This window comes from Eutrigla gurnardus, assembly GCF_963514095.1.
Source record: "Eutrigla gurnardus genome assembly, chromosome: 12".
Classification (NCBI taxonomy): Eukaryota; Metazoa; Chordata; class Actinopteri; order Perciformes; family Triglidae; genus Eutrigla; species Eutrigla gurnardus.
In genome coordinates, this window is record NC_139926.1 from 14837747 (window position 1) to 14865138 (window position 27392).

General features: G+C 41.1%; 1 protein-coding gene across 2 annotated transcripts in view; it reads right to left on the reverse strand.

Annotated features, from left to right (window-relative positions):
- The window catches only part of erbb4b (erb-b2 receptor tyrosine kinase 4b), a 285517-nt gene that overhangs the window by 90905 nt on the left and 167220 nt on the right, over positions 1-27392 (reverse strand). For both annotated transcript variants that reach the window (XM_084023790.1, XM_084023789.1), the window contains exons 4-7: positions 17734-17865; positions 14331-14396; positions 7942-8060; positions 3466-3607 (exon numbers count right to left, since the gene is read on the reverse strand). In XM_084023790.1, coding sequence (XP_083879916.1) covers positions 3466-3607; positions 7942-8060; positions 14331-14396; positions 17734-17865 — 459 coding nt within the window. The remainder of the gene's footprint in view (positions 1-3465; positions 3608-7941; positions 8061-14330; positions 14397-17733; positions 17866-27392) is intronic.

Sequence of the window (27392 nt, forward strand, 5' to 3'; positions counted from 1 at the left end):
GGTTTTTTCGGTGGGTACCACCGGGCCTGAAAAAAATTCTAGGGGAAACACTGACTTTCATTGTTTTTAAAGCAGCAAGACAGTTACTGTCATCATACTAAACTCTTAAATGGTTATATTTGACTGCGTGTCTAAAAGTAACAACTGCCTTCGAGCACAAGTCCCACTTCCCTCCCCGCTGGTTGGCCTTTTCAGTGATGTTGGACACAGCGTGGGGCATCCACAATTAGCTGTGGGCATGGTGAGCGGTTGATGGTTAGCTGGGTAGTGGTCACAGAACAAAGGAGCAGTACCAAGAATAACAATGTTACAAAGAAGATAAGATAAGATATGATGTGGATGCAGATCAAACCACTGGTCTTGTTATTCTGCAAAAATCCAAAGCTCAATACAATGCACGATTCAAAGGTATCGAGCAAAGGGCCCAAACAGAAAAGCTTTGCTTCAGGGACTAACTGTTCAGCAGCCAAGTCCTTGTATCTATAATGGAGGCAGCTTCCTCAATAATCCTCTCTGCATGTCACGGCCCGTAATTAATAGTCTTTGAGACCATGCCACATGTAAACCAGGGCTACAAATAAACTGCATGTTCAGTGACAATGGCCATTCCTTGTTTCATAGTTTAAAGGTGCTTGAGTGTGCAGGAGAAAAGCACAAACTTCATCCTTGACACCAAAATTGCACTTGCTGTTGTCGCTTAATCATCCATTTATATATGTTTTGGTGCAGCTTAACTCATTGGTGAATGACCGAAACACTGAATCAGCACAGAAGAGAATACAGCCTGAGTTTGCCCAAACCATGTCATGCAAAAGACAGCTACCTTGTGGTCGCCATGAACATGGATACTTAAATGGCCCATTGTAGAAGTGGAGACCAGTTATAATATTGTAGCAGTGCATCGAGTGGAACTATGGTGAACTTTCAGTGATGTGTGACAATGGCCTTCGGGAGAGAGGAGACAGGCCGGGCTCTACGAGGGTGCAAAACCATGCATTGCACATTTAGTTTAATATCTGAATAATACATGTCATATATATTTATATAGTTGTTAATAATACAAACAGTTTGGCGCCCAGTGGTCTTTAGCACCTCCCAGATGGGAGAGATTCAAACAGGTTGTGCCCAGGGTGTAAAAGGTACGCAGTGGTGTTTTCTGCTCGCATTCTGACTCTTCAGTTGTTCTGACCACATCACACAGGGCCAGCTATTCAACCTCCTGCCTGTATGCAGACTAGTCGCAGTGCTGGATGAGGCTGAAGTCGTCTGCAGAGTTTAAAAGATGGGTCTCCTGAGATACCGTGGGTGAAGAACAGAGGGGAGAGCACACATCCCTGGGGGCTCCAGTGCTGACGGTCGAGGTACTGGATGCGATTTGCTCCAACCCCACGTGCCCCCAGTCTGTGAGGAAGTTTGTGTAGGCTGGGGCAGTGAGCTGGGTGAGTTTAGGGCAGAGGATGTCTGAGATGATGGTGTTGAATGAAGTCCACATACAGGGTCCTTGCACATGCAGCGCCATGGTACAAGATGTAATACAGTCCCATGTTAACTGCTTTATCTAATGACCTGTTTGCCCAATGAGCAAACTGCAGGAGGCGCAGCAGAGGTCCTGTGACGACATTGAGGTGTCTCAAAGGATTCCATGACCTCAGGCATCACGACGATGGGCCTTTGGTCATTTAATCCGGGGATGGATGGTTTCATGTCAGAGTGGGTGAGGTGTCTGAATGCCTAAGTTAGGGCTTAATGTTTTCTCCAACACTGTGACATCCGCAAATCAACCTGCATGTATGTAAAAGCAGATTCCCGCCTTCCCTCATTTTCATGGATAGCTTTATTAGAAATCCTGGCAGGTGGAGTGAAGTATCCAGGATGTGCTTACCAGGCCAGGTTTCAGTGAAGCACAAGGCGCTGCAAAAATCCATGCTTGCTCAGTTGTGAAGGAGCGACTCGTCCATTCTGTTGGCCACAGTGGACATTTGGCAGACGTACTGACAAGAGCGCAGTTCGAAACCGCTGCTGTCGCTTTCGGACAAGTGCCTCGGCCCCTTGTCTGCGTCTACTGGTAATCCCATGGAGAGCTGCTACCCCTCCAACTAATAGCTTGCTAAAACTTTCTGGTTCAATGAAAAATGGTGAAAATGTTCGACAAGTTACTTTTCGTGTGTTTAAAAGTTCATCCCTGTCGAAGTGAACCAGAGAGGAGAGTATAAACTGAACAAACCAGAGAGCAGAAAACAGAGGTTGCCATCCAGGGCTCCAACTTGGCATAGTTCGTCCATGCACACCTTTGGTTCAAATGTGTGCAGCAACACAACATGCAAACTGGTCTCAGTGTTAAATAATAAATAGCTTAAAAAAGCTATTATGAGCCCTTGCCTCCTTCATAAGAAAGCAGAATATGATGCTATAATGATATATAGCAAGGTAACAAGTAACAGAACTCATTATTTTATACACCAAGTAGTCCTAAAGTAGTATGTCCTCATTCCCAATGTCTTAAACTTAAATTGGTCCTCACAGCTATAGGCATACAAGAGAGCACTCACACATATAGAAGTTATCTTTGTAAAGCATACAACAAGCTGAAGTTGGACTCGCAATATTTATGTATGATCTCTACCCATAACAATGAGAAGGTTATGAGAAGCTAAGTAGTAAATGTATTTCAAGTGTCTCTAGTCTCTTGTTCATTGCAGAACTTTCATTTGTGCCAGAAGGCAAACCTCTGGGAAGAGGCGGTTGCATTTATCCGTCTTCAATGCAAATATATGGCATTTAAAGATCATAACTGTACTGGCTGTCCATGCATCCATTGTGTTTGTACAGTCCATAAAAACAGTTTAAGGAAATGCACAATAATGCCTGTGTCTATGCACAGAGATGATCTTTGCTAAGATCTAAGAATTATTCTGGCATTATGCAAATATGAATAAATGGCTTGACATATGTGCAGTGACACACAAGTATATTAAGCATTTTAGTTTTTTTTTTTTTCTTCTATAGTATGGCTTATGTATCAAGTTATCAGCTTTCCTCCAATCTCAGGGACAGCAGTCATGGTTGGGATTTTGTACAGAATCAATGTCACAGATGTATTACCTCTGTATAAAAAGTGAACAAATTAATCATCTTTTTTCCTTTAAAATAAATATACTGATTATGTCCCTGTGCAGGCACTATTCAGTAGCTCTTCATCTTTCGGTTTACTTTCTCGAAATCATTTTTTCAGCTATCAGTTTGGCAGGAGGATATAATTTACTGCAAAGTGCATTGAACGGTGTTCTCGTGCAGCAGGAAACAGAGACTTGGGTAAATGAGCAAATAAGCTAGATCAATTTGACTGGCAAAGTTAATGATACTTGATCATTATGAGTAGAGTGGGGATGAGTGTTGGCATGTAGGCATGAAGGGTTTAGGACCGGGGATGTATAGCATGCGTGTGTGTCTGGTGGTAAGACTTACGAGGACACTTCTTGACACAGAAGGCTCCATAGGTGTACTTCGCCCTGGGGTTGTGTTCCAGCTGGAAGCTGGTGGGGTTGTAGACAAAGGGCTGGGGGCACTGGGTCACACATGCCCCACTGTCATTGAAGTTGGTGCAGGCCTGCAAGCACACACAGTAGAAGGTGTTTATGGGATTTTGAAGACGTAGGTGGATGTGTGCATTAACAAACTTGAGTAGCCAACTTGTGCTTAAAAACCATGGGAGGATGCAAACATTCATTTCATTACACCAGCTTTGAATTGAGATGTTCCTCCAGTGTGCCCAGAGGTGACATTACTGAATGATGCAGACAGGGAATAATCTGCATGCACCCAACGAAAGTGCCACCGGGACAAGTATGGTTCGTCTTTTCTGGCAGCTACGTAGGCTTGAAATGTGTCCGTGGCCAATGTGGAAAATGTGGAAAAAGAGTGGTGGGTCATACCAAAAAAACATGTAGTGAAACAGTTGAAGCAAAGCTGAAATTATTTTTTTTAGAAACACACAATAAAACCTCAATCATTCTCTATAGTTAAAGTGTCACTGTAAGTGCTTCTTCACATACTGACGGGCCTCCAGGGCAACAGAGAAATACTTAACTGTGTAAAACCTTTAAATGGTAAGAGCATGAGCTAAAGCTGTTAAATAAATGAAATTGAATGTGAACATCTAGCATAATTCTAGTTCTAATGACCAGTCTAAATTATTGGTGCCTAATACCACAGGCTTGTACCACAAAAGCGAGTTTAAGATACCCAGCATATGGTTTGGTTCTCTAGCTTAACAAACCCTAACGACTGTGATCCCGCTAAGATGGTGGTTATCTAGTGCATTAAATGGTTTTATGGTTTTACCCAGGTTTTTCCTCACGCTTATGATTTTGGCTGTTTTTTATTGAAGTTGGGCAGGTTTTAAGGTGCAATTGGGGCTGGAAACTGGCAATCTGGTGTGGCAACAAAGGAAAAAATGCATTTCCCTCCAAATGTAATTCACAATGAAGTATCATTGAGAGGGAAGGTCATTTTTTAGGAGACCGGGCTGTAGCGGCCAGAGCAGCGAAAGATGGGCAGTCAAGTTGTCTAGTGGCAGTGAATGTACGGTGTGGTTTAGTTTGATGTCGACACCTGCATAGATTAAAATGAGAACGTAGCTTTCCTGTGGGACACACAGGGGGATAAAGCTTCTGATACGCTTGCGTCCACATGGGGGGTAATTGTGGTTTGCATTCATTCAACCAGATATTACAGCAGTGATGGTTGCAGGCACACCTGGCAAAGGTCTGCAATCTACTGTCCGCATATGTCTAGTTTTTAAAAAAATAAATTACAAATCTTATCTCCTGCTTCTTCCCCTTCTGTGACCTAAAAAAGTAAACCATAGATTTTGTGTCCAATCCTTTACACCCTATAACACATTTGATAAGTCAACACAAGCTTTTGCTTCACTATCAGAGCTTAGTTCAAACTAACTTTTTAATGTATTCATTTGTGATCCCTACAAAGTGTCAGTCAGAGGGAACAACAGACAGAGAGAGGGAGAGAGAGAGAGAGAGAGAGAGAGAGAGAGAGGCTGAAAGGGGGATTGTTAAAGTTTGTAAGATTTACTGTTCAGTTTATGTTTTGTCTTTGTCCACAAATTAAAGAAAAAACAACTTAATACACAGTGTTTTATATTAAAAAAATACATAATCTATGTTAATGCTCTGAGATAAGCTCTTATGTCCTAAGACAATCAATAAATTCAATAAGACAATCAAAGACAGTAGTTCAAAATGACTTTCTGATTTATCCATTCTTGGGTAAGAAAAAAGAAATGAGTAAGAACAAGCCATTCCAAAGACAGGACAAGGAGCTCCGTAAGTGATGGACTCTGAATTACAAGCGCCTTTAACATGTAGAAGGGTGAATGACTGATGAAGAGCAGGCCAAAGAGCCAGATAGGAAGGGAGGCTGGTAAAGTCTATTTAATTATGACACTCGTGAAGAAGAAATGGGAATGAAATGTCATTTAATGATATTTGTTATACAAGTGGCATTTTAATGCAAAAAAAAAAAGAAAATCCAAAAGTCTGAAGGAATAAATCCTTTGGCAGAATAAAAGTCACACGTAATGTGTGTCAGGTTCATGAAAATTATTAATTTTTTTTTTCCAATTTTGACTTCCAGAGGAAACAATGCTGAAGTTACTGGAAATGTTTGGATTACAAAAAGTAAAAAACAGTTCTACCCAGCCACTGAAATCTAATTCTACAAACCACTATCTAGCCTGCTTTAAACCCGTAAGCACAACGTTATCTTCACTTCACCTGTATTTCCTCTGCTGGCGGTCCTTCGGGACACATGAGAGCGGATAATAATGATGATAATAGCGCTCCGCTGAATGCATGTAGGGGCAATACTGATCAGTGTAATCCAATCGTCATTTGCAACTGTGCACAAGTACACACAATGAAAATGAAACACAAAATGCGCAGCATTCAAATGTTGTTTCAGAAGTCGTTATGAATGAAGCTTTGAACTATTTGGTACAGCTTTAAGCAGCACCTCGATCCTTCAAGTCTGATTAGTGTCCTCATCTCTCAGTAAGTGAAGTGCAATATAAGATGGCTGGGTGGGCGGGATTTCGTGATGCAGGTCTCTGCTTTCAACCGTCTGATGTTCATCTCAGTAAATGGACCAGGTGTTGCCTCCTTCCGGCAGAGATGTGAGAGAAAGTGGTGCGACACGCTGCAGATGACTTCTCCGCAGGAAATCAGAAAAAGAAGACAGAAGTCCTTCATCAAAGCAGCTGGTTTTTATTTTAAGTCTGACATACAGGCATAAACTGTAGCCTATTTATTTGGTTTTGACAGCGCGGCGTGCTATTGCATTTTTCTGATGATTGAATTTTGAAGTTTATAATTGAGTGTTTTGCCACGGCTATGGTACTGAAAGCGGGATTTCATTTTGGGTTGTTAAATTTAACCTTTTGTTCTGTGATGACATCATCTATGTGCCCACATGAGGAAAGGACAAGGCAAGATCGCAAAAGTTTTGAGCTATTTGATTAATTCAATTGTAAATATATATATAACGATTAAAATATTACTGTCGTAGTTTTCAAGGTAATTTTAAGTTTCAATATTGTTTAATAAAGGTTCACCTTTACAGCCCTTTGGCCTCCAGTTTAAGGAAAGTGTGACAGTTCCAAAAGCGACACAAATTATGTCATAATTATAATATATTGTTTTACTTTGCTATTATTGTCTTTTGTTATCCTCTTTTTTATTAAAAACAAAACAGCTACAAAACGTGGAATAATCACATCCAACAAATGTGCGCTTGTTATGTATGTATGTATGTATGTAATGAAGGTCTATAAGAAATTAATAAATAAATACACTGTAGTGTATGGCCTTGTTGAGACTTTCTCTCTATCGATCTCATCTGCTGCATTTCAGAAGCCATGACAGCGCCGCCACACATGCTGCCTCGATGCATAACAAGAAGTGCTATCTGTCAGAGGACAACGCATATGCTGTAAGGTTGAACAGTTGGGAGCTTCATTCATAACACTGACGTTCACATTCTAAATCAATATTTCACCTTTTTTCTTGCAGGTCCATCCATTCTGTTCAAGTGCAGCCTTGCTGCACAGTTGATGATGAAGATCAGGCTACACCAATCAGTGTTCGGACGTTGTTATATTTTATAAAACAACACATATTCATTCTGCAGCAGAGTTCATTAATACCGTCTCGTGTTCTGGCGGGTGAAGGGCTCAAAGGCAGGCTCATTGAACACTTAACATTTGTGGACCGTTAGAGGAGCGTCTCTCCACACACAGCAGTCAGGTGAAGTGAAGGTAACATAATACTGGATACAAACAGTCTTGGGATTGAATAGCATGTACTATTTGTAAAATTTGGTTTGGCTGCGTGGGGTTGATTTCTTTTTTTTTTTTTTTTTTAAGATTTTTTTGAGGCATGGACGCCTTTTATTAGCAGTGGATAGATCGGAAACATGAGGAGAGAGAGAGGGGATGTGACATGCAGCAAAGGACCTCCGGCCGGGATTCGAACCGGGGTCGGCTGCGTATGTACGTTCGTACATGGCATGCGATCTAACCACTCCGCCAACTGCGCGCCGTGGGGTTGATTTCTGACTCATGTGATCCAAACATTTCCATTTCCATAATTCCAGAGTAGCCTATATTGTGTCCAAAAGGTTTTGAAAAAGTTATATATAAGAAAAAAAAAAAAGATTTACTCATTTCCACAAGTCGCAACATGATTTTGCTTAACAAAACATTCTGCTTCAATCCATATTTGTTTGTGTTTAACCCTTTTCACATGCAGTCAAACAGATTGCTACCAATCAATCAAATATACATGTGGGGCTCTTTAATACATAATCACATGTGAGTGTATGTGAGTGTATGTGTGTGTGTGTGTGGGGGGGGGGGGGGGAACTTACAAAGCAGTCTGTGTCCTTGGGTCCATAGCAGCCACCTGCACACTCACGATGGCAGCAGTCGCTAACGTAGGGACCAAAGCAACGGCCGTCACACTGCTCGGCGCACACCGTCTTAGTTACTGTGGAGCAGAGAGAGGGAGAGAATATGTACATCATACATGTGTGCATGTGTGTGTGTCTTTGTGTGTGTATGCAACTGTGTAAGGCGAGCGCAACTCAAGTCGAAGAATCACTACCTACTAGCCATCTTCCATCATGTGTTCATCTCCCCCTGAGCTCCTCTGAGGGTCTCCAGCTGGATTTGACAGATACATAGTGATGCCTATCTGATCGTATACTGTCGTCCCTTCACACCCTTCCCCTGCATGCCTGTCATAGCTATGGACACTGTGTGCCTGACTTCTTGACAGCCTATGTAAATGCACATAAGAGTGTCAGCAGTGGGGTCTATGGAGGAGGGAAGCTTTTGGGAACATAAAGCAGTGGAATTAACGCAGTAAAACATTGCACTTGGTGCTGGGCGGTGACAGACTCAGGCTGTCTGGCTGAACAAAATATAGAGGGCACCAGCTGCATGTGATGGGGCACGGCACTTAGACATATTTTAGCATTTAGGGCAGCCTATATGGCACTGCATCACATTTTTTTTTTCATTGTAAGGGCATGCTTTTGGGCCCTTAATCACATTTCCTTGCACACTGGGTCACAGTAGAAGTGCCTTTGTCATGTTTTATCTATTATAGGGGCATCCCTACCCCCTCTCTCAGTCCCCCCATCCCCCTGACTCTAGCAGTGCTACTGGGGGTATGAAAAATGATGTGCATGATAATGTATTTCATAGGATTAATTGGAAATGAAAAGCAAAGCTTGACCGGTGCTATATTTTCTGTGTGCACACCAGTGTTCGGTTTGACACATTTCTTACATAACTAAACACATTACATCTCATTACTCTGATCCCTTCAGTATATACAATCAAATAAAACTAAGCAGAGTGTAATTTGGGGGTAAAGTATATTTGTTACACAGTATTACTGAGATTGAAATATTATTTCTTCATTACTAGGCAAAGTAACAATGTTAGTATACAACAGTACAGACTGGAGTCTGAATGTGCATGTATCTGTGTGTGCACATGGTTTTTATTTATGTGAGTATTTCCCTTTGGGCTTTGCGGTGACAGGATACTATCACAGTGATTGATACAAGCCACGGAAAACCCACTACACACACACACACACACACACACACACACACACACACACACACACACACACACACACACACACACACACACACACACACACACACACACACACACACACACACACACACACACACACACACACACGTCACCCTATGCCTTATGTACCATCAGTGGCATTCCATTAACAGCGCCTGGGCTAAAATGAAATGGCCTACTTTACTCAACAGACGCTTTGTCAAACAAATGACCTTGCCAGGAGAGCGACGCAACACTGTTGATCAATTTGCTGTTAAACTTACACTTAAAAATAAAATTAAAAAATGGCTGGCAACAACAAATACAAAAGGAATCCATCTCATAAAATATGCCTGGAAGCTTCCATTTGAACAGACTGTGGACAGTGGCATCAGTCACAGGAGCCACTGCCTCTCAGTTCCCATTTACATGAGCTACAATGTGCTTTTTTCACATCGGTTTTCCAAAAGAACTTCATAAATAAAAATGTGACTTTTCTTTGCAATGGAAACACTTTTTAAACCTAGAGAAATTTATCTTAGAAACTATGCAAATGAATAGTCGTAAAGTGACCACTGAACCAGATATTACCAGATATAAGATTTCATAAAGCATGTTTATTATAAGGTATGGGATAAAATGTATATACAATATAGATCAAATGCATTGGTTAAATTGCATGAAATGAAGTCTGCCCCTCTTCTCGATGTCCAGCTAATATAAGATGCATATTCACTGTGTGATATTTTTATCTCACTGTGTATCATTGCTGTGTTTTAGAAGATTTCGGCATTTCCTCAGAGCTTCCATTCAATGTCAGGCAGTGAACTAAGGTTGACACCAAATGAAAAAGTTATCTTCCCATTCCCCAGAATTCAAGTTTCACTGATCTACTTTGTTGCAGTACATAATATCCCAAGGTATTCACTGTGCAAACTGTGGCCTTTTCACCCTCCACAGAAGTAAATGTTTATATATTTATATATGAACATCTTACATCAGCGATCAGTTTTTCATGCTTTTTCCCTCACATTACAAAACAAAGCTGCTGAATTATCTTTGATGAAGTGGAGTAGAATACAGATAAACTCAATTTATGTACACATCAATGCCTGACATGTTGAGTAATCATCTCTTTCAATTTCATTCATGCAGTATGTGGCGACTGTATTCATTTCAAGTGTAATATGATGCAGTGCCATGTATGTAGTTTGACTTGCACAGGTGCATGGAGTACCTGTAACAATGGTTGTGCCAGTGACACAGCCAATCAGACAATCATCTCTGGTTCTAGTAATGGCAAACAATTCCATAATTACTGTTCTTAGGTCTATCTGTGCTACGGACTGCAGTGAAAAAGATCCACCAAAGTCATACTTTCACAATGTGGAAAACCAATATGGGGGAAAAAAACAGGGGTTTGAAGGCATGGTACACCCTGGACAGGTCTGACACAGAGAGACAGACAACCAAAACGTATCTTAAGGCAAAAGCACTGGGCCTCATTCACCAATATCTTCTAATAAAGTTTGTTATTAAATGTGTTCTAACGAAAGGTCCTAGGCAAATCTTAAGTCAAAACGCTGCCAATCGCAATAAAAGGGCATGAGACTGCAGGGCAATGTGTAAACAGAAACATCCAAATGAGAGGACTCCAAACATAAGAAGAAAAAAAAACTTCAGTTGTTCTGAAGTGCAGGTTCTTCTGCAGGTTGTGAACACCAAAGGAGTTGTTCTGTACATCTGTGATTGTTAATGCCAGGAGCTGTGTTCTGTTGTAATTTACTTATTGGGTGGATTCACTTCCCAGCTGCGGTGCTGACACCAAAAGCTGCTTTTTTTTGTTGATTTTGAGACAGCTGAAAAATTATTCATGAAAATGTCACAGAAAGCATCTTTGAAGCGGCCTGTCATTTGACTTTTTTCTTTTTCTTTCTTTTTTCTACACAGGTATTTGTTGCATGTATTTCAGCACAATAAAACTAAAGGTTGCGAGGTAAAAAAAAAAAAAAAAAAATTAAGAATCATGACATCTGGGATGAAGATGGCATGATAAAGGAGGAAGACGGACAGGGCCGGGGCTTATCCGGGGATGGTCTGTGACGTGTTGTTAACAGGTCCTGGTCAAACAGTTCATTCCTCATTATCTTAATGAGATCGCGAACCACAGAACAAATACGATGAGACGTGCTAGGGGTTGGAAGGCATTGGTTGGCGACCAGCGTTGGTCGGCGAGTCTGAGTGATGGAAAGAGGGGAGGAAAGCGATGGCAAAGGGTACAGCGCAATCAGACTGGAAGAGGGAGGATGAAAAAATAATCTTCTTCTACAGAGTAATACAGTTTCAGTGTGTGGACTGTTTGTATTGTGTGTTCTGTTTTACTGCAGAAACAAACGTGGCCATATCAAAGATCAAGCTTCCATGCATGTGTGAGCTTTTATAGGGATGGTGAAGTGGTGTGTTAGGCACAGATGGAGCCATGATGAAAATAAAATGGATGGACATCCGTAGAGAGTGTTAGTATCTGTGACAGATTGATACATTGCGGACAGAAGGATTATGACTTCACACATGTTCATGTTTCCTGTTTAGAAAGAAAATGCTGCGTTTTAGGCACGTAATGCTGTTGGTCAGTTTATTTATCAAAGGCTTAAGATTGGCTGAGAGTCGGGCAATGGGCCAATTATATAAATTGCCTTATGTTTTGGCTAATAATTCCAAGGCTGTGGAGTCTGTCCTTACAATAAAAATAAGTGTTGAAATGTCAGAAATTACATTTATATATGTGTTTGCCAGACAAGGACCACAAGTCTAACCTCGAATGCAAAAGCACAAGTAATATAAACGTCTTAGGTCAAACATAGACGATAGGTCAGCAAGGCGTGTGCCTTTTAACATGAGGCATCCCTTCACTTCACTTCTTATTGACATTCCACATTGGTTTGAATTAATTCCCAGACATTGTGAAGGAGGGTCTGGGGGGACTGGATTTTTTTTTTTTTTTTCCTATTTCTCAGAAGCTCAATGCACTATTTTTCAAGCATTTAATAATAGAATGTCTTAAAATATGTACATCATTTGGGGAAACTAGGGATGCCAAGGGAAAAAAAAGGTAATCCTCCATCCTTATTTGTATTTAAATGTTCTACAAATGTCTAAATTATTTTTGAAACCACAACACAACAAATGCTGATGATGGCAAATTTTCCTTCCTTACCCAAAAAGAGGCAAAACATTTCTTATTGACTTTTTTACGTAACATAGGCCCACAAAGGTAGGTTGTGAAGTTGGCGGAAACAACATGAATAATCTTCAAACCAATTTTGTTATATTGTGACAAAACTGCTACATTAGAATCCATACCATAATGATCAGGGCTGCTATAATTTGATAATCAATGATCCCCAAAATGCCAAGCAAATGTGGTGTTCAATACTCATAAATTGAATATTAGGTCAAAGCAAAAGCACTGTTGCTTCGCTGAGGCAGCAGAGACAGCAATGTGGGGAGAGCCTGGGAGAGGAGACTGAAGAGAAATGACTTGAGGAGAGGGAATAACACACATGGAGCCCCCCTCACTGCCGATGGACTCAGTAGTGCATTATTCTCACACTCTCTCCCAGCTGCCTTGAGCTAGTATGAAGGGTGGGGGGTCCCAGCAGGAGGGTGTGTGAGAGATGTTGTTGTGTTAGAGGGTCTAGGGATTGTGTTGGTGTTGATGGTGTGTGTGTGTGTGTGTGTGCGTGTGTGTGTTGGACATGGCACTGTTTCCACAGCCATTATAGGCTTGTAAATTCCTTTGCAGAACAAGGTTGAAACCTGCCTGAAACCTTCCAAACTGCCACTTCTCCAACTGTGAGTTTGATTAGTAAAGCAACATAAAGTGGGACTAAATGTGTTAATTTAAGTCTGCAATACTTTAACACACATCGAGCTTGAAAAGGCTTGTGTTACTTCAAATGTCATTGACCATTGATCGTGATTTCATAATTGACAAAAAGTTTGAAGCATCCTTCCTTTGGAAATAAAAGCCAATATATTATAAATGTCAGTCTGTAATTAAAAGTTGCTCAAAAGAAATCCAGGCAATGCTAAGAATTATAACACTTTGTCACTCATGCAACAGATGAATACAAGCATGACTTCAGTGCACTGCCTTCACTAACGCTGTGATTCATCTAACAAATGCACTTAAAATGATATTAAACAGAAAGATTCTGCCATCCTGAAAGCATACCATGCTTGCAAACGGAAGGCCAAAAATAGAGATGACCTCCATGTTAGACAACAAGCTGATCATGTTTTTGTTTTTGTTTCTTCTTCTTGTATCTGTACAATTTGAGTTCAACTTGATTTCATTTTTGGATTATTGGAGGAAAAAAGTAATTTGAAGGGAAGACCATGGCTATTATTTGATTTTATCTCTGAGTGGCATACTGCAGCTTCAGATATGATCAAATTAATTTTCTAGCCAGAAAATGAGCTACATTTCTGGCTGGGGTTTGTCAGAATAGATCAGAGCAGAGTACAATTAAATATAAAATTTAGAACAAGCTGAAATTCAATGTTTTATGCAAATCATCGTGAAAGGCATATTAACTACCATAAAAAAACAGTGCAGTTTGGATATCAAACGTTGATGATTATTTTCAAGGCAAGCTGATTATGATTTGGCAACCTGGACAATGTTAGTGGCTGCTTTCACAAAGATGGCATTCGTGACCTACAGTTAGCCACTTAAGTTGCCAGATTTGAAGCATTGACACATGTAAATGTCACAACCACATCACTTTGTCACAGGTTAGTTCATACCCCTGTATTAAAACGAGTACGTTTCTCGCAAACACACAATTTAGCATACGATCATGTACCTGATTTCAGTTTTTATTTGTGTTGTCTGGGTAACATAGTGTGGATAAAGAAAACAAGGCAGCGGCACAAGTCCAAAAGGGTGGAATTATGTGTCGTATTAAAACAGAAAAAAGCACCACCAAACAAAATAAAAGTAAAACACATTCATGTGAACGATGAGTGATTGTATGTGCAAAAATGCATATAATCACACAATACTGTGGAGGCTTTTCCTTAAGTGCACGCGATACAATTGAAAGGAAGTCACTTAAAGACCACTTAGAGTGTCTTCAGCTAATAATAGTAAAGTACTTACAGCTCTGACATTGGTCCCCCTTTGGTCCCCAGCAACGGCCATTACAGGAACGATTGCACTTTTGACCTGCACACAATTTCAAAGAAAGAGATGATTGGCATTTGGCATTGGCAAATGGCTACTTATCACAAAATATGATCAGTATTAGCCTTCAAAAACCTGCATTAGCTGAACCTTAAAATGGGCTGGAGGCCGTTAAACGAGTCTGTGTGCCATCAAGCACTCCACTGAAGCCCAAATTGATCCAAAAGAGGGAGCGAGGATGGAGTTGTTGCCTTGGCTCAGTACACTAAAGGTGTGTCTGCATGTCCTTGTGTGAAGATTTCAACGCAGCGATTCACGGAAGTGTTGATCTTATGATACAAGGCTTCATTATAAGTGCATTTTCAAGCGTTTTGTGACTGCTCGATCATTATTATAATTGGAATCTGACATAATTCACAAGAAACTTTGGTACTTGAATACTTCATGGGACTGCCTTTTGGTTAATTATAGCATATGGTGATATGTTTATTAACTGATTCAATTCAAATGGCAGTTTCTATCCTTGTAATAATCCTTGTAATATTTTGATTGTGTTATTTCAGCATTCACTTCAACAGAAATAAAACCTTGTGTTCTAACGGGTATTCTTATCGTTATGCAACAGAGATGATGAAACGTGCCATCTTTTAGTAACAAGGCGGCCTCTCTGACTAGCACATTCTGTTCCAGCCATACGACCTGAAATAACCTTGGCATGGGTTGTTTTGTGAAAATAAGACAATATGTGTCTCTATTCTACCAGCCCAGCATGAAATCAGCACACACCAGGTTGAGATGAAAGCAGGCAAGCAGCGGAAAGCACCAGCAGAAAAGCAGTATCATACCCTCGGAGATTTAGCCAGTGCCTTTCTGTTTTTTTCTTTTTTTTTCTTTTTTTTCTTTTGCAGAGGACTTAATTGACTGTCTGGTAATTGACTGCGGGGGAAGTGAGCCTGGGTAAGTGCAGAAGTGCTGTCCTCTGTCCATCAGCCTCTCCAGATGAGAGCTATTCGCATCGATACCGACCCTATTCCCCAGCACAGGCCTCTCCATCTTCTTCCCTCCTCTTCTTCCTCGCCAGATCCACTCTCCACCACATGTTTCATCCCTTTCATCCTCAATCCACCCCTTGCTGATTCATCACTCTTCTGTGCGTTTTTTCCCCACTTAATGTCCATCCCTGTCTCTCTTTGTCTTCTTTTCCAGCCTGCACCTCAGCTGTTCTCTGCGTTTTCAGGCCGTTCTCCTCGAACTAGCACTTTGACCATGCTTGAGAAAGAAAGGATCGATGGCCCTGACTGTATGAAAAGCAGCACACAAATAGGGTAGTGATGTAAATGTCAGCCAGTCATAAGTGGCCGTCTGACAGTGTTCAAAACCTCCGTTGCACTAAGCCATATCTCTGTTGGACCCTGTGAAGTCAAGACAAATAGTTTTCATTCAATGTCCAATGTCTTCACTTTCTCAACTTATAAATTCTCAGCGACCTAGAATAAACCTGTCCCACCCGGCTACCTGCACCATCATCTTTCACAGCTTTCTTAAAACAGCCCGAAGGTGAAAATGTCAGGAATGCTGCCATTCCACGGCCAGTGTCTAGCAAAAGACAGATTTTGCAATTGAATCAACGAGGGCATGGATTTCAAAACGACTGTCCTGTTTTTGAAAAGAGGACCAATAAACACAACAACTTGGGCACACTATATATACAATAACGGCGTGAATCGTGTGTCTCCCCAAGGAATGAAATGGAGATTATGTTCTCAATCGTGGATTACAGGTTTGGGGACCCTTGATCTTTTGGCAGAGTAGAAGACTTGCACAGGAGTAAGGGGTCGATCCAGGGCTAACAGGGCTGCAGGGAGGAGGGTGATTGAGCAGAATATCAATGCTCGGAGCTGTTAATCTGCATTTGAAGCCTTCAGCGAGTGCTGTGAGAGGAAATCCAAGGGCATATGAGGAGACTGCCTTTATATTTGTTTGTTTTCCGTAATGATGATGCATTTTATTATGTCAGTTCGTATTTACAGACAAACGAGACAGCTTAAAGAACAGAAGAAAGAAAACAACAACAACAGATTAAAATATCAAACAGCTTGAGCACTAAATTAATAACAAAAGCAGCGTTAAGAGGTTAAGTATGTGAATGGGTCAGAAGAAATGACTTATTACATCTTTACTTCCCTGACAGATTACGTATGTTTATTTTATCCAAATATAAATCCCTTCATACGTCTGAACATTTATTAACATGTCTTCCCGTCGGCTACAGTGGGTCATTAATGAGACGTGAACAAGCAGTCGTTGTCGATTGTTATATTATGCCGATTGACAGAATTGGGTCAAGGGGTGCTTGTGAAATGATAATGTTGTGCTGCTCACACTCGTCACTCCTTTGTCACAGTTTACTAGCCCTTGGTTCGTTATGAAAGGTGTCTGGAAGACTAACTGCTCGGAGTTCTGTAAGTTTGACTTCCAGGAACCTTCAGGTAGAGTTTAAAGAGAGTTTAATGCAAATGACTCATCACATTTATAAGTAGTCATGTTCTAGCCTGCTATCATTTCTAGCAGGCTACACTGCCAAAATTCATGTGAGTGAAAGGAATAGGTGCAAAACGCTGTCGCTATTTGAGAAGTAAAAAAAAGAGCTTAATGAACAGGCAGTGAGGAATGTAAATGTCAAAATCTTTGTGAAAGCTGTGTATCAGGTGCAGGTTAAATCTGGGTGGAGAAAAGTGAAAGAGCAGCAATCACCACCTTCTGATTACCACTGCTGAAGTACTATCGAGCAAGGCAAAGCTGAACCGATTCCATGTGTCAAAGTCTGTTCACAGGTCTAAGGCGGTGAAAAAAAAAAGTTGTGTTGAGTCTTCTTTAGCTTCAGAGGGAGCTGCAGAAAATCTGATGAATTGCCTCAAGTGACATGCCTCAAGGCACAGACTGGCCGAAGACTACAAATTTGACAATGAAAAAAATGCCGGGTAAGAAAGAAGGGAGTTTAACTGACCTCTGTAGACGCCTCCTTGTGTTGGCTTGAGGCTAGCATATCAAGGCTAGCCGTTAAAAAGCAGAACACATCAGCAGTCTTTAACCACCGGTGTTCTACGTGCATTTCAATGGAAGAAGAAGAATGTGTGGAATTTTTTAAAAAAGGACAATATATATGCCTGTGCTGCATCGATTCAAAGAGTTTTGAAGAGAAAGAACTGTCCTTCAAGACTACAGAATATAAAAGTGCAATATTAAATAAGTGAGAGCTTCGGTGCTGTTTAACTGTGCATGGGTATGTGAATGGGTATTACACATGTGTGTCTGGAGCAACAGCAACGCTTTCAAGGAAATGTTCCTTGCCACGCTTGTGTTTGTTGGGGTTACTTACATGCGACGCTGCTGTTGGTGGGAACCACAACGGGATGCGTCCGGGGGGTTTTGACGATGTCCTGCCAATGGATTGTGTCTGCATGACACAGGAACTTGTTCTGGTCTACATACACACCTCCATTCAGGATCTCTGTAGAGGAGAGAGACATCACTCAGTCAACACAGAAGCACACAGGGGGCTTGCTGGGTACTTAACTGTTTCTGCCTGGAGGATGCACTTAATTCAGCAATCCTGCTAACAGGCACCTGATGCGATTTTTTTAACTGACAGATTTATTTTTTTCTCTTTTTTTTTGCCCTCATCATTTTATAATTAACACGACCAGACACTGCATGTTCAAATCAAAAGTAATCACTGGATTGGTTGGCATTTTATCCTGTTCCATCTGAAGACAGAGGCAAAGTTGGGTTTCAGCAGCTGATGTTGAGAAGCACGCTTGCGATGGCCCTTGCTGTTGTGAGGCAGCCGGGACAAAGCCACGTCCTTATAAAACCAGTTATTTCAACCTGTGATCTTTTCCCATTTTTGTTGTTTTTCTCATCTTTCTAGTCCCACGCTGCGTGCAGACAGAATCAATTATGCCTGGCTACCATCACAACAGGAGATCCTGCGATTTAAGCCCCAGTAAGAGACAATAAACCTCACAAGTTTTTCATTTTAGATCTCCTAAAGGTGGTTGGGGGAAAAAGTCATCTTGCCATCATAATATGCATCCCCTTGTCCATTGTCGTCAGAGGATTGATTCATTTCGTCACACCCACACACAGTCTGCTGAATGATTGGATACGGAGGGTGGTTCCCATCATTGTTGTGCGAGAGTTCAGAGAATGCCTAATCCTGACTTTTATGTGAGAAAGAGTGTGTGTGTGTGGGGGGGCACAAATAAAGATGGGAGAAATCCAGAGAGACGGATGACAGAAAAGAAAGACCAAGTGAAGCCCAGTAGCAGATTTGCATTATTTACAGAGCTTGTGTGCTCTCTATCTCCCTACAAACAGATTACTGACACAGGACTGAAACCAATGAGACACATAATCATACACAAGGCATCCCGCCAGCACCACACTGACACAACCAAATACAATATCGTCCCACAAAAGCCCGATTAAATGATGCTCCTTGGATAATGGCGGTATTACCTTCACAAGCCCCCAGACTTCCCCCCCGCCAACCTCAGCTCTCCCTCGTATCTTGCTGCATGTGCGGTGGAAGTCAGGGAGAAAAATTAATCCTGCCTCTCACCACAGGAGGGATATCGCTCAGCTAGGAGGAGGCCACATCTCAAATTCAAATTGTTTGCACAATAAGATGCTGCTGGCAAAGTAGGGCAATGGACAGACCAACAGTCAAAGCAAAGCAGTTATTACGATGAAAACGCCAGCAGGACATCTCAACCCTGTTTAAGTGAGATACAACTATGTGGGCCTTCGTGTCCAAGACATATTCACATCGGCTTTACAACTCCTTAAAAATGTAGATCACTTCTGAAAAAATACATGCATTCATTTTGCATGCATGCACGCTCCAGCCTATTCTGTATTTGAACACTTGAAACACTGAGAAGAAGAATCAAATTATAATTCCTACAGACTTTATCCTGCTGTATTCCAACAATCACCATTTTCCATGGATCTAATCTGGAAAAATGAAAACAAGTGTTGCATTTAAGGAACAACAATCCACAAACAATCGCCAGGATTCTTGTGTGTGAGACGAGGTGTTTCCACTAATTCCAGCTGGACGTGAGCAGCATTCACGCCCCCCAGACACATTGTATAAACAGACTGAAAGATAAAACACTGTGTTCAACACTGTTATAACAAGTGACCCTCAGCACCATCCAGAGGGCTCCACCATCTTGCACACATGGTGCACTTGGACTCCCCAATGTACTAATCTGCAGTGTGACATGACCAAGTCCAAGATGTAAATTGGTTCCTTGCTGGCACTTTTCCCAGAACAGTTACAGTATTTCCCATGGCCTCTGTCACCATTATATGAATAATTAACAAACAGATTACATAATACCTAGAATAACGCACGGAACTGGTGCTCACGTTTCATTTTCATTACAAGCAAATGCTTGGCTTGCACATTTGCTGGGTAGCCAGGGAATGGTTGAATGGTTAAATCCTGTTGTTGATTGTTTAGTGGGTAGAGAAAATGTCTTAATTAGTTTTTTCACCTAGCTATGGCTCGTGTCTTCAAACGACCCCCTCCCCTCCCATTACATCCCAAGAGCAACTCCTAGCCCCTCCGAACGAGAGCGTGGCTTCAAAAGGCACAGGAATCTTCAATAACAGGCCGCGTGACCATTGGAGGAAAACAATATGAAATTCAAGGAGGCAGAACAAATATATGCAGGCAATTATTTTGATGGTGAGAGCTGGCTGTAATTTTTTTTCTTTCCCCTTTATTGCAGTGCGGGGATGAGTTTGATTAAGACTGGGAGGCAAATAGCAAACCAATGATCAGAAAAAAAACCCCAACATATTAATGAGTTTGTGAGGGCGAATTAATAAGTGTGGATTGTTTAATGAAGAAATACGTAGGGAAACAGAAGCACGACAACAAAATGGTTGACTTGCTCCAGTGTTGGAGGACTACATTATCAGATATCCCCAATAGTGTTTATTCTTCTGAACAATGAAGAAGCACCATGGGCTGACCGACTACCATCAATACACACAACAAAACACATTCACCGGATATCTTAACTTTACACCCTCTAGGTGATTATATATGCTTAAATGAAAAGAAAAACAAGCCGGCTTGATAAATTAGAAAGAAACGCAGCAAGAGCTTCAGAAAGACACTCAAACAGTCAGGCAATTACAGTAGTTAGACAGGTACTCAATCAGAGAGACAGATGAGTTTCTCCTCTCTAGCAATGGGACTGGGGATTTTACCCTGGGTCTCCACTACGCTGTCTCATTCCGTCCGAGAGCTTCAACTTGCTTTTGGCTGAGCACCGCTATTAGCTCAGTGGAACGGTGGGGGGGGGGGGGGGGGGGGGGCATTACTCTGTGGGAAGATGAGGATGCATCAAAGAGGGTCTGGGTCAAAGAGGCTAAACGCTAGGGCACGGATCCTGCTGCACGCCCCAGCAGCAGTGGAAGGCTTAAGTTGTTGCTCGGATGCACTCAAAGTGGCAGAAATACCAAAATAAGAGACGGGTACAGTCTCTTATTTCAACACACAGAAAGAAGAATGCTCAAGCCATATTCACAACCACATTCTTGGCTTACGGGTTGGCAGTAATGAGGCCCTCATTAATAAATGTGTCTGGAGTATCAATTGCATTACCAGTTTGCCCGTAACAAGAAGGTCACTAATTTGAATCCCTGCAACATTTGGGAGAATGTGGGTGGGGAATGTCAGCACTGCTCTGCTCCTCCTCTGCAACTATGAATTGGCTGAGAAAGAGCCTTTATCATACAGTTATCTCTGGTTTACCACAGGAACAAAGTACGGGGAAGTGCTGAAAAGCTATGTTGCTGGTCCATGGCGGTGACCCTTCCCACCTACATATCCAGCATTAGAAGAACAAAATAACTAGGAGAGGTACACAAGGACCAAGAAAAGAGAGTGCAAAACATTCCAAGCTGCCGATGGGCTCAAGCAAACCACGTAGCGTGCAACTATAAAGGGGTATTTGAAAGAATAAGCGAGTGAACGATTGTGCAAATTAAAGACCGCACATGCTGTTTGGACGCATGAAGACGTGTGAGTGATAGATGTAATGATGGGAGAATGAATTACATCTATTTTATCAGCCTTCATCCATCAGCATATCTGTTCATCTCTCATATAGATGCTGGCTACTGAAGAAATAATGAGAAAGATAGAACGTATAAAGGGTGTCTACAAGACAATTATTAAGGTTAAATAGATGATGCAGGGATATGCGTTTGGAACTATTTGATGAAATGGACAAACTATAGAGGCTACAGCCTCTTCATGTATCACCAGCACTATTACTGAATAAAGAAACGCACCCTTAAAACAAAATTGATAACAACCAAAAATAATCTTGCGGAGAAGACTTTTTCTGATGCAGACGCTGCCCATGTTGCCGCATAGCGCTGTGTCAATCACGGCGCTGTCACTGCTGAGTCGCTCGATTACCGACAGGAGATGTCAGCACAGCAAATCTCTGCCTTTGCTCTACAAATAGGTGATCTCCCCTTCCATCCATCATCTGCTGCTGCTGCTGAACAGTTCCATCCTTGCCCTCCAGTCCCCACTGTTGCCAAGGTAATGCCTGCAATCCCAGATGTGAAGTATGTGCGTGTAGGTGAAAAACAATATTAAAAAAAGGGAAACATGCATTTGTGTGTGAAAAAGCATAGACGAGAAGAGAAAGAACATCAGATTATCTGTGAATGTAGAACAAGTGAACTGTGTTTGCATGCATTTTGTTTCCATGTATGAAACAGAGTTTAAGAGCGTTGAAAAAAGTAAATCCCTCATGCATAGTTGACTGTACATAGCTGTGTATATATTCATTAAATGTTTTAGAATCATCCCGATATAATATAATATATATAATGTAATATAGCGGCTTTTGATATATTGGTTTACTTGTTACTTGTGGGGTTCCACAAGGTTCAGTCTTAAGGCCACTACTCCATACATTTTGCATTGCACTTCTATTAGGACTAAGAACAAACTAATAAAAAAAGAAAATGGCCAAAATTTAAGCAGCAGAGAATGCGGTATACTTACATGTAGTCATTATTATGGGTCAAGCTTTTTGGAAAGCTCCCTCCAGAGCTACTGAAAACATTACACAACTCGACGATATGAAAACTAAACTGAACTTTTGGGGGTGTTAGTTCCTGGATGTCACAAAATGTTTCACAGCTCAACCAGGATACAACTGAAATATTACTTATAGTTCAGAGAGAAACTGTCAACAACTGTCCTATTTGGTCTACATCTGCTTAGCTAAGAATATAATAAGTGAAATCCAGTGTTGTATAAACCATTGTAATGCCTTATTACAGGATCTATAGTGTGAAATGTCTCGCAGCATACATCACAAACGTGATATCTCATAAGGTCAATGGATGGAGTACGTCCCACACAAACACCATGCCATTTTAACACTGCTAACGCAGTCCCCAAGCGAAATGGGGGTACATATTCCAATGTAACTCCACTTTTATGTGTTTAACTATTGACCTGAAAAGAACAACTGCATTAATTTGACTACATGAAAGCGCTTTGCGAGAGGTTCACCAGAGGGATGAGGCAGCGTTGGGATTTGACCATCTCTGAACACGCTGCGGTCAAGAGCAGCAGCGTGGGCTGTGTGTGTGTGTGTGTGTGTGTGTGTGTGTGTGTGTGTGTGCGTGTGTGTGTGTGCAATATTTGTCTGATATTGGTGTGTTGCAAGAAGAAATATAACTGGCAAAGGTATATGGGTGGCAAGCATCAAAATATCAAAACAAATAGGTGGCACTATGTTGGATGATTGAAATAAAACTTTCAAGATTGCAGGAACAGAAAGACATAGCATTGAGAAGGGTGATTTAACGTGAGTATATATGTCCAGCATGTACAGTATATGTCTCCAAATGTATATGGTGACACACAGGCCTCACACATAAGATACACATTCAGTTGTAATACGGAGACTGACATTCATGGCTGAGCACGGCATCACACGTGCAGCACGACGTTCACGCTAAGCAATTTTCGGGTAATGAATGACCTCCACCATCTCAATGCAAAAACCTTTCAATTTGAAACTCTTAGTGACCAAGGCCTGTTATTTCATTGAAACTGGAAGCTCTATTTTTCCCAGTGTTTGGGTGGAAAACAAGTATCAAAACCCCCTATGAAGGCTGTTTAAACTGAGAGTAAAACATTAATTGAGAAGACGTTAATCGTCTTGAGAGGAGTAAGGGTTGTGGATAAAATAGTAGAAATACATGGGAAAAAAGGACATGTGACTTATGGTTCATTTTGAGGGGACAGAGCAAGAATGTAATGCCTGGATGTTGTTGGGTAAAGAGCATTGGGCATTGAGTGCAGCAAATGATGAAATAGGTACTGGTCAAAAAGTTGCAATAAAATAATTTCTGCAATTATCTGACAATTATATTAAAATGTGCATACTTCATATTTTGCATATAAGCACACTTTGTTGGGGGGGGGGGGGGGTATGAGAGGTGCAACATACCAATCACTCTGTTCTACTCTGTCAGTGGCTCAATCAAAACATTTAATTGAAGATGACAACTTTTAGGGATGTCAATGGAATTCCATTTTGTGCCGTTATTCAATCTTTAAAATTAATACATTGTTGTAATCTCAGAAATAACACGTCTGTATTATCCTTTGTGTCACTGTGAAGGAGAAATGTTATTGATTTATTTGCTGAGGTATAGTAGATGGCATGGGGGCGTCGGCCATGCTCCCATCCCCCAAACGCATGCCTCTCCTCCACCAAGATAATTGCATTCGCAGCCTTCTGATTAAATTTGGCCCATCCCTCACGCAATTGTTTCCTATGAGTCTTTATGAAAAAAGGCTCAGATTTGGGGATTATGGACTTATAACCAGGCAAGGCAAAGCATCTGCTTAAAGACGAGAAGAGGAACAGAAATCATGACAGAATGGTTATGGTTATTCAACATAAACTGTGATAAAGCCCTGGTAATCTGAGCTTTGTAGGGAGGGGGAGAAAATCACATTACAGTACCTTGAGATAAACCAAATCTACAAGCAACAAAGGAAAGAAAACAAAACCATGAAAACAATTAAGGAAAGAGCTAAAAAAAAAAAAGAAAAGAAAAAGAAAAGCCCCCCCCCCCCACACACACACACACACGCGCATAAAAAAAAAAGAAAAAAAAAAAAGATTAACACACACACACACACAAAAAAAAAAAGATTAACAAGGGGACAAACAAGAGAGTGTTTAAAAAAAAGAAGAGTAAAAGGACCTTCAATTACTGCTCCTGAGGGCCACTTAGCTTATCAAGCCTGATGTGTGATCAGCTTGCCAGCTAAAATGAGCCACGCTCTCTGGAATGGGCAAAACAAAAAAGGGTCTGAGAAAATGGAAAAAAGGAAAGATGGAAAGACTGAGGAGAGGAGAGGTCGTATATCTTACCACAAGCATACCAAGTATGTTGGTTTCACCAAAGAGGAAGCTGGCTTCAGTCAGTGCATTATTTACTAAGGCAACACCACGTCATGGAGGCCTTGTTGTTCTGGGCTCACTGAGAAACATTCAGTACCACACTAAGGAGGGTTCATTTGGTTCACTCAGGGCTTGTATGTGGTCTGAATCATCCAAGGTACAAAATGCCATCCAGAAGACTGCAAAGTGCATTTAAAGTGAACCTACAAAGCTTTGAGAGACTTCACATTTCCTCTCAAAGCTGCACATAATTGTTTAAATTTGTTATTCTAATAAAAGTTGTCATAAGTGCTTTAGTCAGATAAGTGTTTTAAAGTCTAGAGGGTCATCTCTGATGACACAAAAGTGGCTTATTATGATGTTCTGAATTGTTACGAGCCACTATTACAGAACCTGGGAGCCGTGGCAACGTCGTTAAGCAGTGCCACTCTGAGAAAGATACGCACAAGTGAGGTGTTTAACAAACTTTGCCGTCCAAATCTTTACATGCATAGAATAAAACTCCTATATATTTTTCAAGCTCTCTTTTTTTCCATTTGTTACACTATTATTTCTGGCACTTTTGTGTGTGGGAACAGATATAAACGCGTTTGCCTTCTGACATGGATGGACAACAGACCACAATAGAACATGTACTTTTCCTGTGATGGCTCTTAGAATGCACGAAGGACAAACAGGAACACAATCCCATCAAACTTACAACGCATGTATACATATGCAAGTTTGATATGGTAACCTCAGGATGCTGGCGTGTAGTTAGACATGTAAATATTGTTAAATATAGCCCACTATAGCTATACTTGTTATATGATGATGAATTCATGCTGTGACATGGAATTGCCCCTTTCTGCTTGAAAGTTCTGATTTGTAATGACATGTAATGAAAAAGTAAAAAAAACAAAATGTGCAGCAGTACGGATGAAATAATTATTATTTGAATCAATAAATACTAAGGTGATATCAAACAGTTGTATTGTATGTTGGTTAGTTGCCTAGTATATTACCCAAATACTGCACTAAAATGTCACTATGCCAATTTAAATATGCAACTACCAATGACAAGCTATTAAATATTTGCCAGCAGTCTACCATCATTCAAGATACAGACTGCTCAATTTATGACGCAACTACTAACAATAAGTAGCATCATGGGTGATGGAATGACTGCTTTGTCCTCACCATCATGGAGGTTGTCTCCATTGAGTGTTATTGATTTGCACCATCTGGCTACCTCTGTCGCTTAAGTCTTGATAATAACCAATGTTGACAAAACTGTTGTCCAAATACAACTTGAATTTCCTGCTGATGGGCTGCACGGTGCTGAGTGGGTAGCACTGTAGCCTCACAGCAAGAGGGTCCCACGTTCAATTCCCGGTTCGGGTTCCTTGTGTGTGACGTCAGCCTACATCACATTGTCTCAAAACACCAGTAGGACAAATGTTTTTAGACCACATTGACCTCTATGTATGGGAAGTAATGTGTGCGTCCTTGCCTGGCTGTTGTAAACACAGATTATAATAAATACATTTAAAAGAATAATATATTTGTTGGAAGCCAGATCTTTTTTAGCACCACGCCGATAGATGTACCATGGAGAGGTGGTAGAGACTTAACATGTTTATTTGGTGAAGTCATGCCGTTGCATGTAGTAACACCCACCATATCTCTGTGGGGACCTGAGATGAACAAAAAAGTCCTTTTCATGTCCCATTACCCATCACTGCCCCCATCAATAGCTGCTCCACTTACCTAAGGCTTAGGCCTAAGAGGCAAAAAAATAAGCATATTAATTATTAAGCTGCCAGGGGAAGAAAGGGGAGGAGTCATGGCGTTGGAGGGTAATCTGTGTGTTTGTGTGTGTCAGCACTGAAGCAAGGTTATTAAATTGTTTTTTGGGAACACTCTTATTAAGCTTGCAGAAAGCAAGTCTCAATGATACCAATCTAAATGAGCGGTGATAGATGGTAATATCAGGCCTTTTATCCAACTGTTTAACTATGTGACTTGTCAACATATGCTGAAAGTATCCAAAATCATTCTTCAGCATGTCATAGGGAAAATGGATAGCGTGAAAAATGCTACAAGAACGAAGCTTACAAACACATTTACTGTCTTAGAAGACACTGATTTCAGAATGTACACTGTTGGACACCATGTCTTTTAACAGTGAACACTTTATCACCTAAAGTCCAGAGGTACCCATTTAGGCCCCGTAACTAAGTTGATAGAAAGTGACATTTTCCTCAGTGGCTTTTGAGACCCACCGAGCTGCCAGTCAGCTCCTATTTTATTTGCTTTCCCACTCGTTTTGCTCCTCCTCTGAGATGAGCACTGATCGCCTCTGACATCAAAGACCTGTCTGAAAACGCAGTCTGGCCTTCAGAATCAAAGTAAGAACTGCACGTCAAGCCGGCGCATCCATGCACTGACACGGGAAAGCCGCAGTGACAGCCAGTCGGTGACAGAAACTAAACATGACAATCGCAGCGTTTGTTTTGAA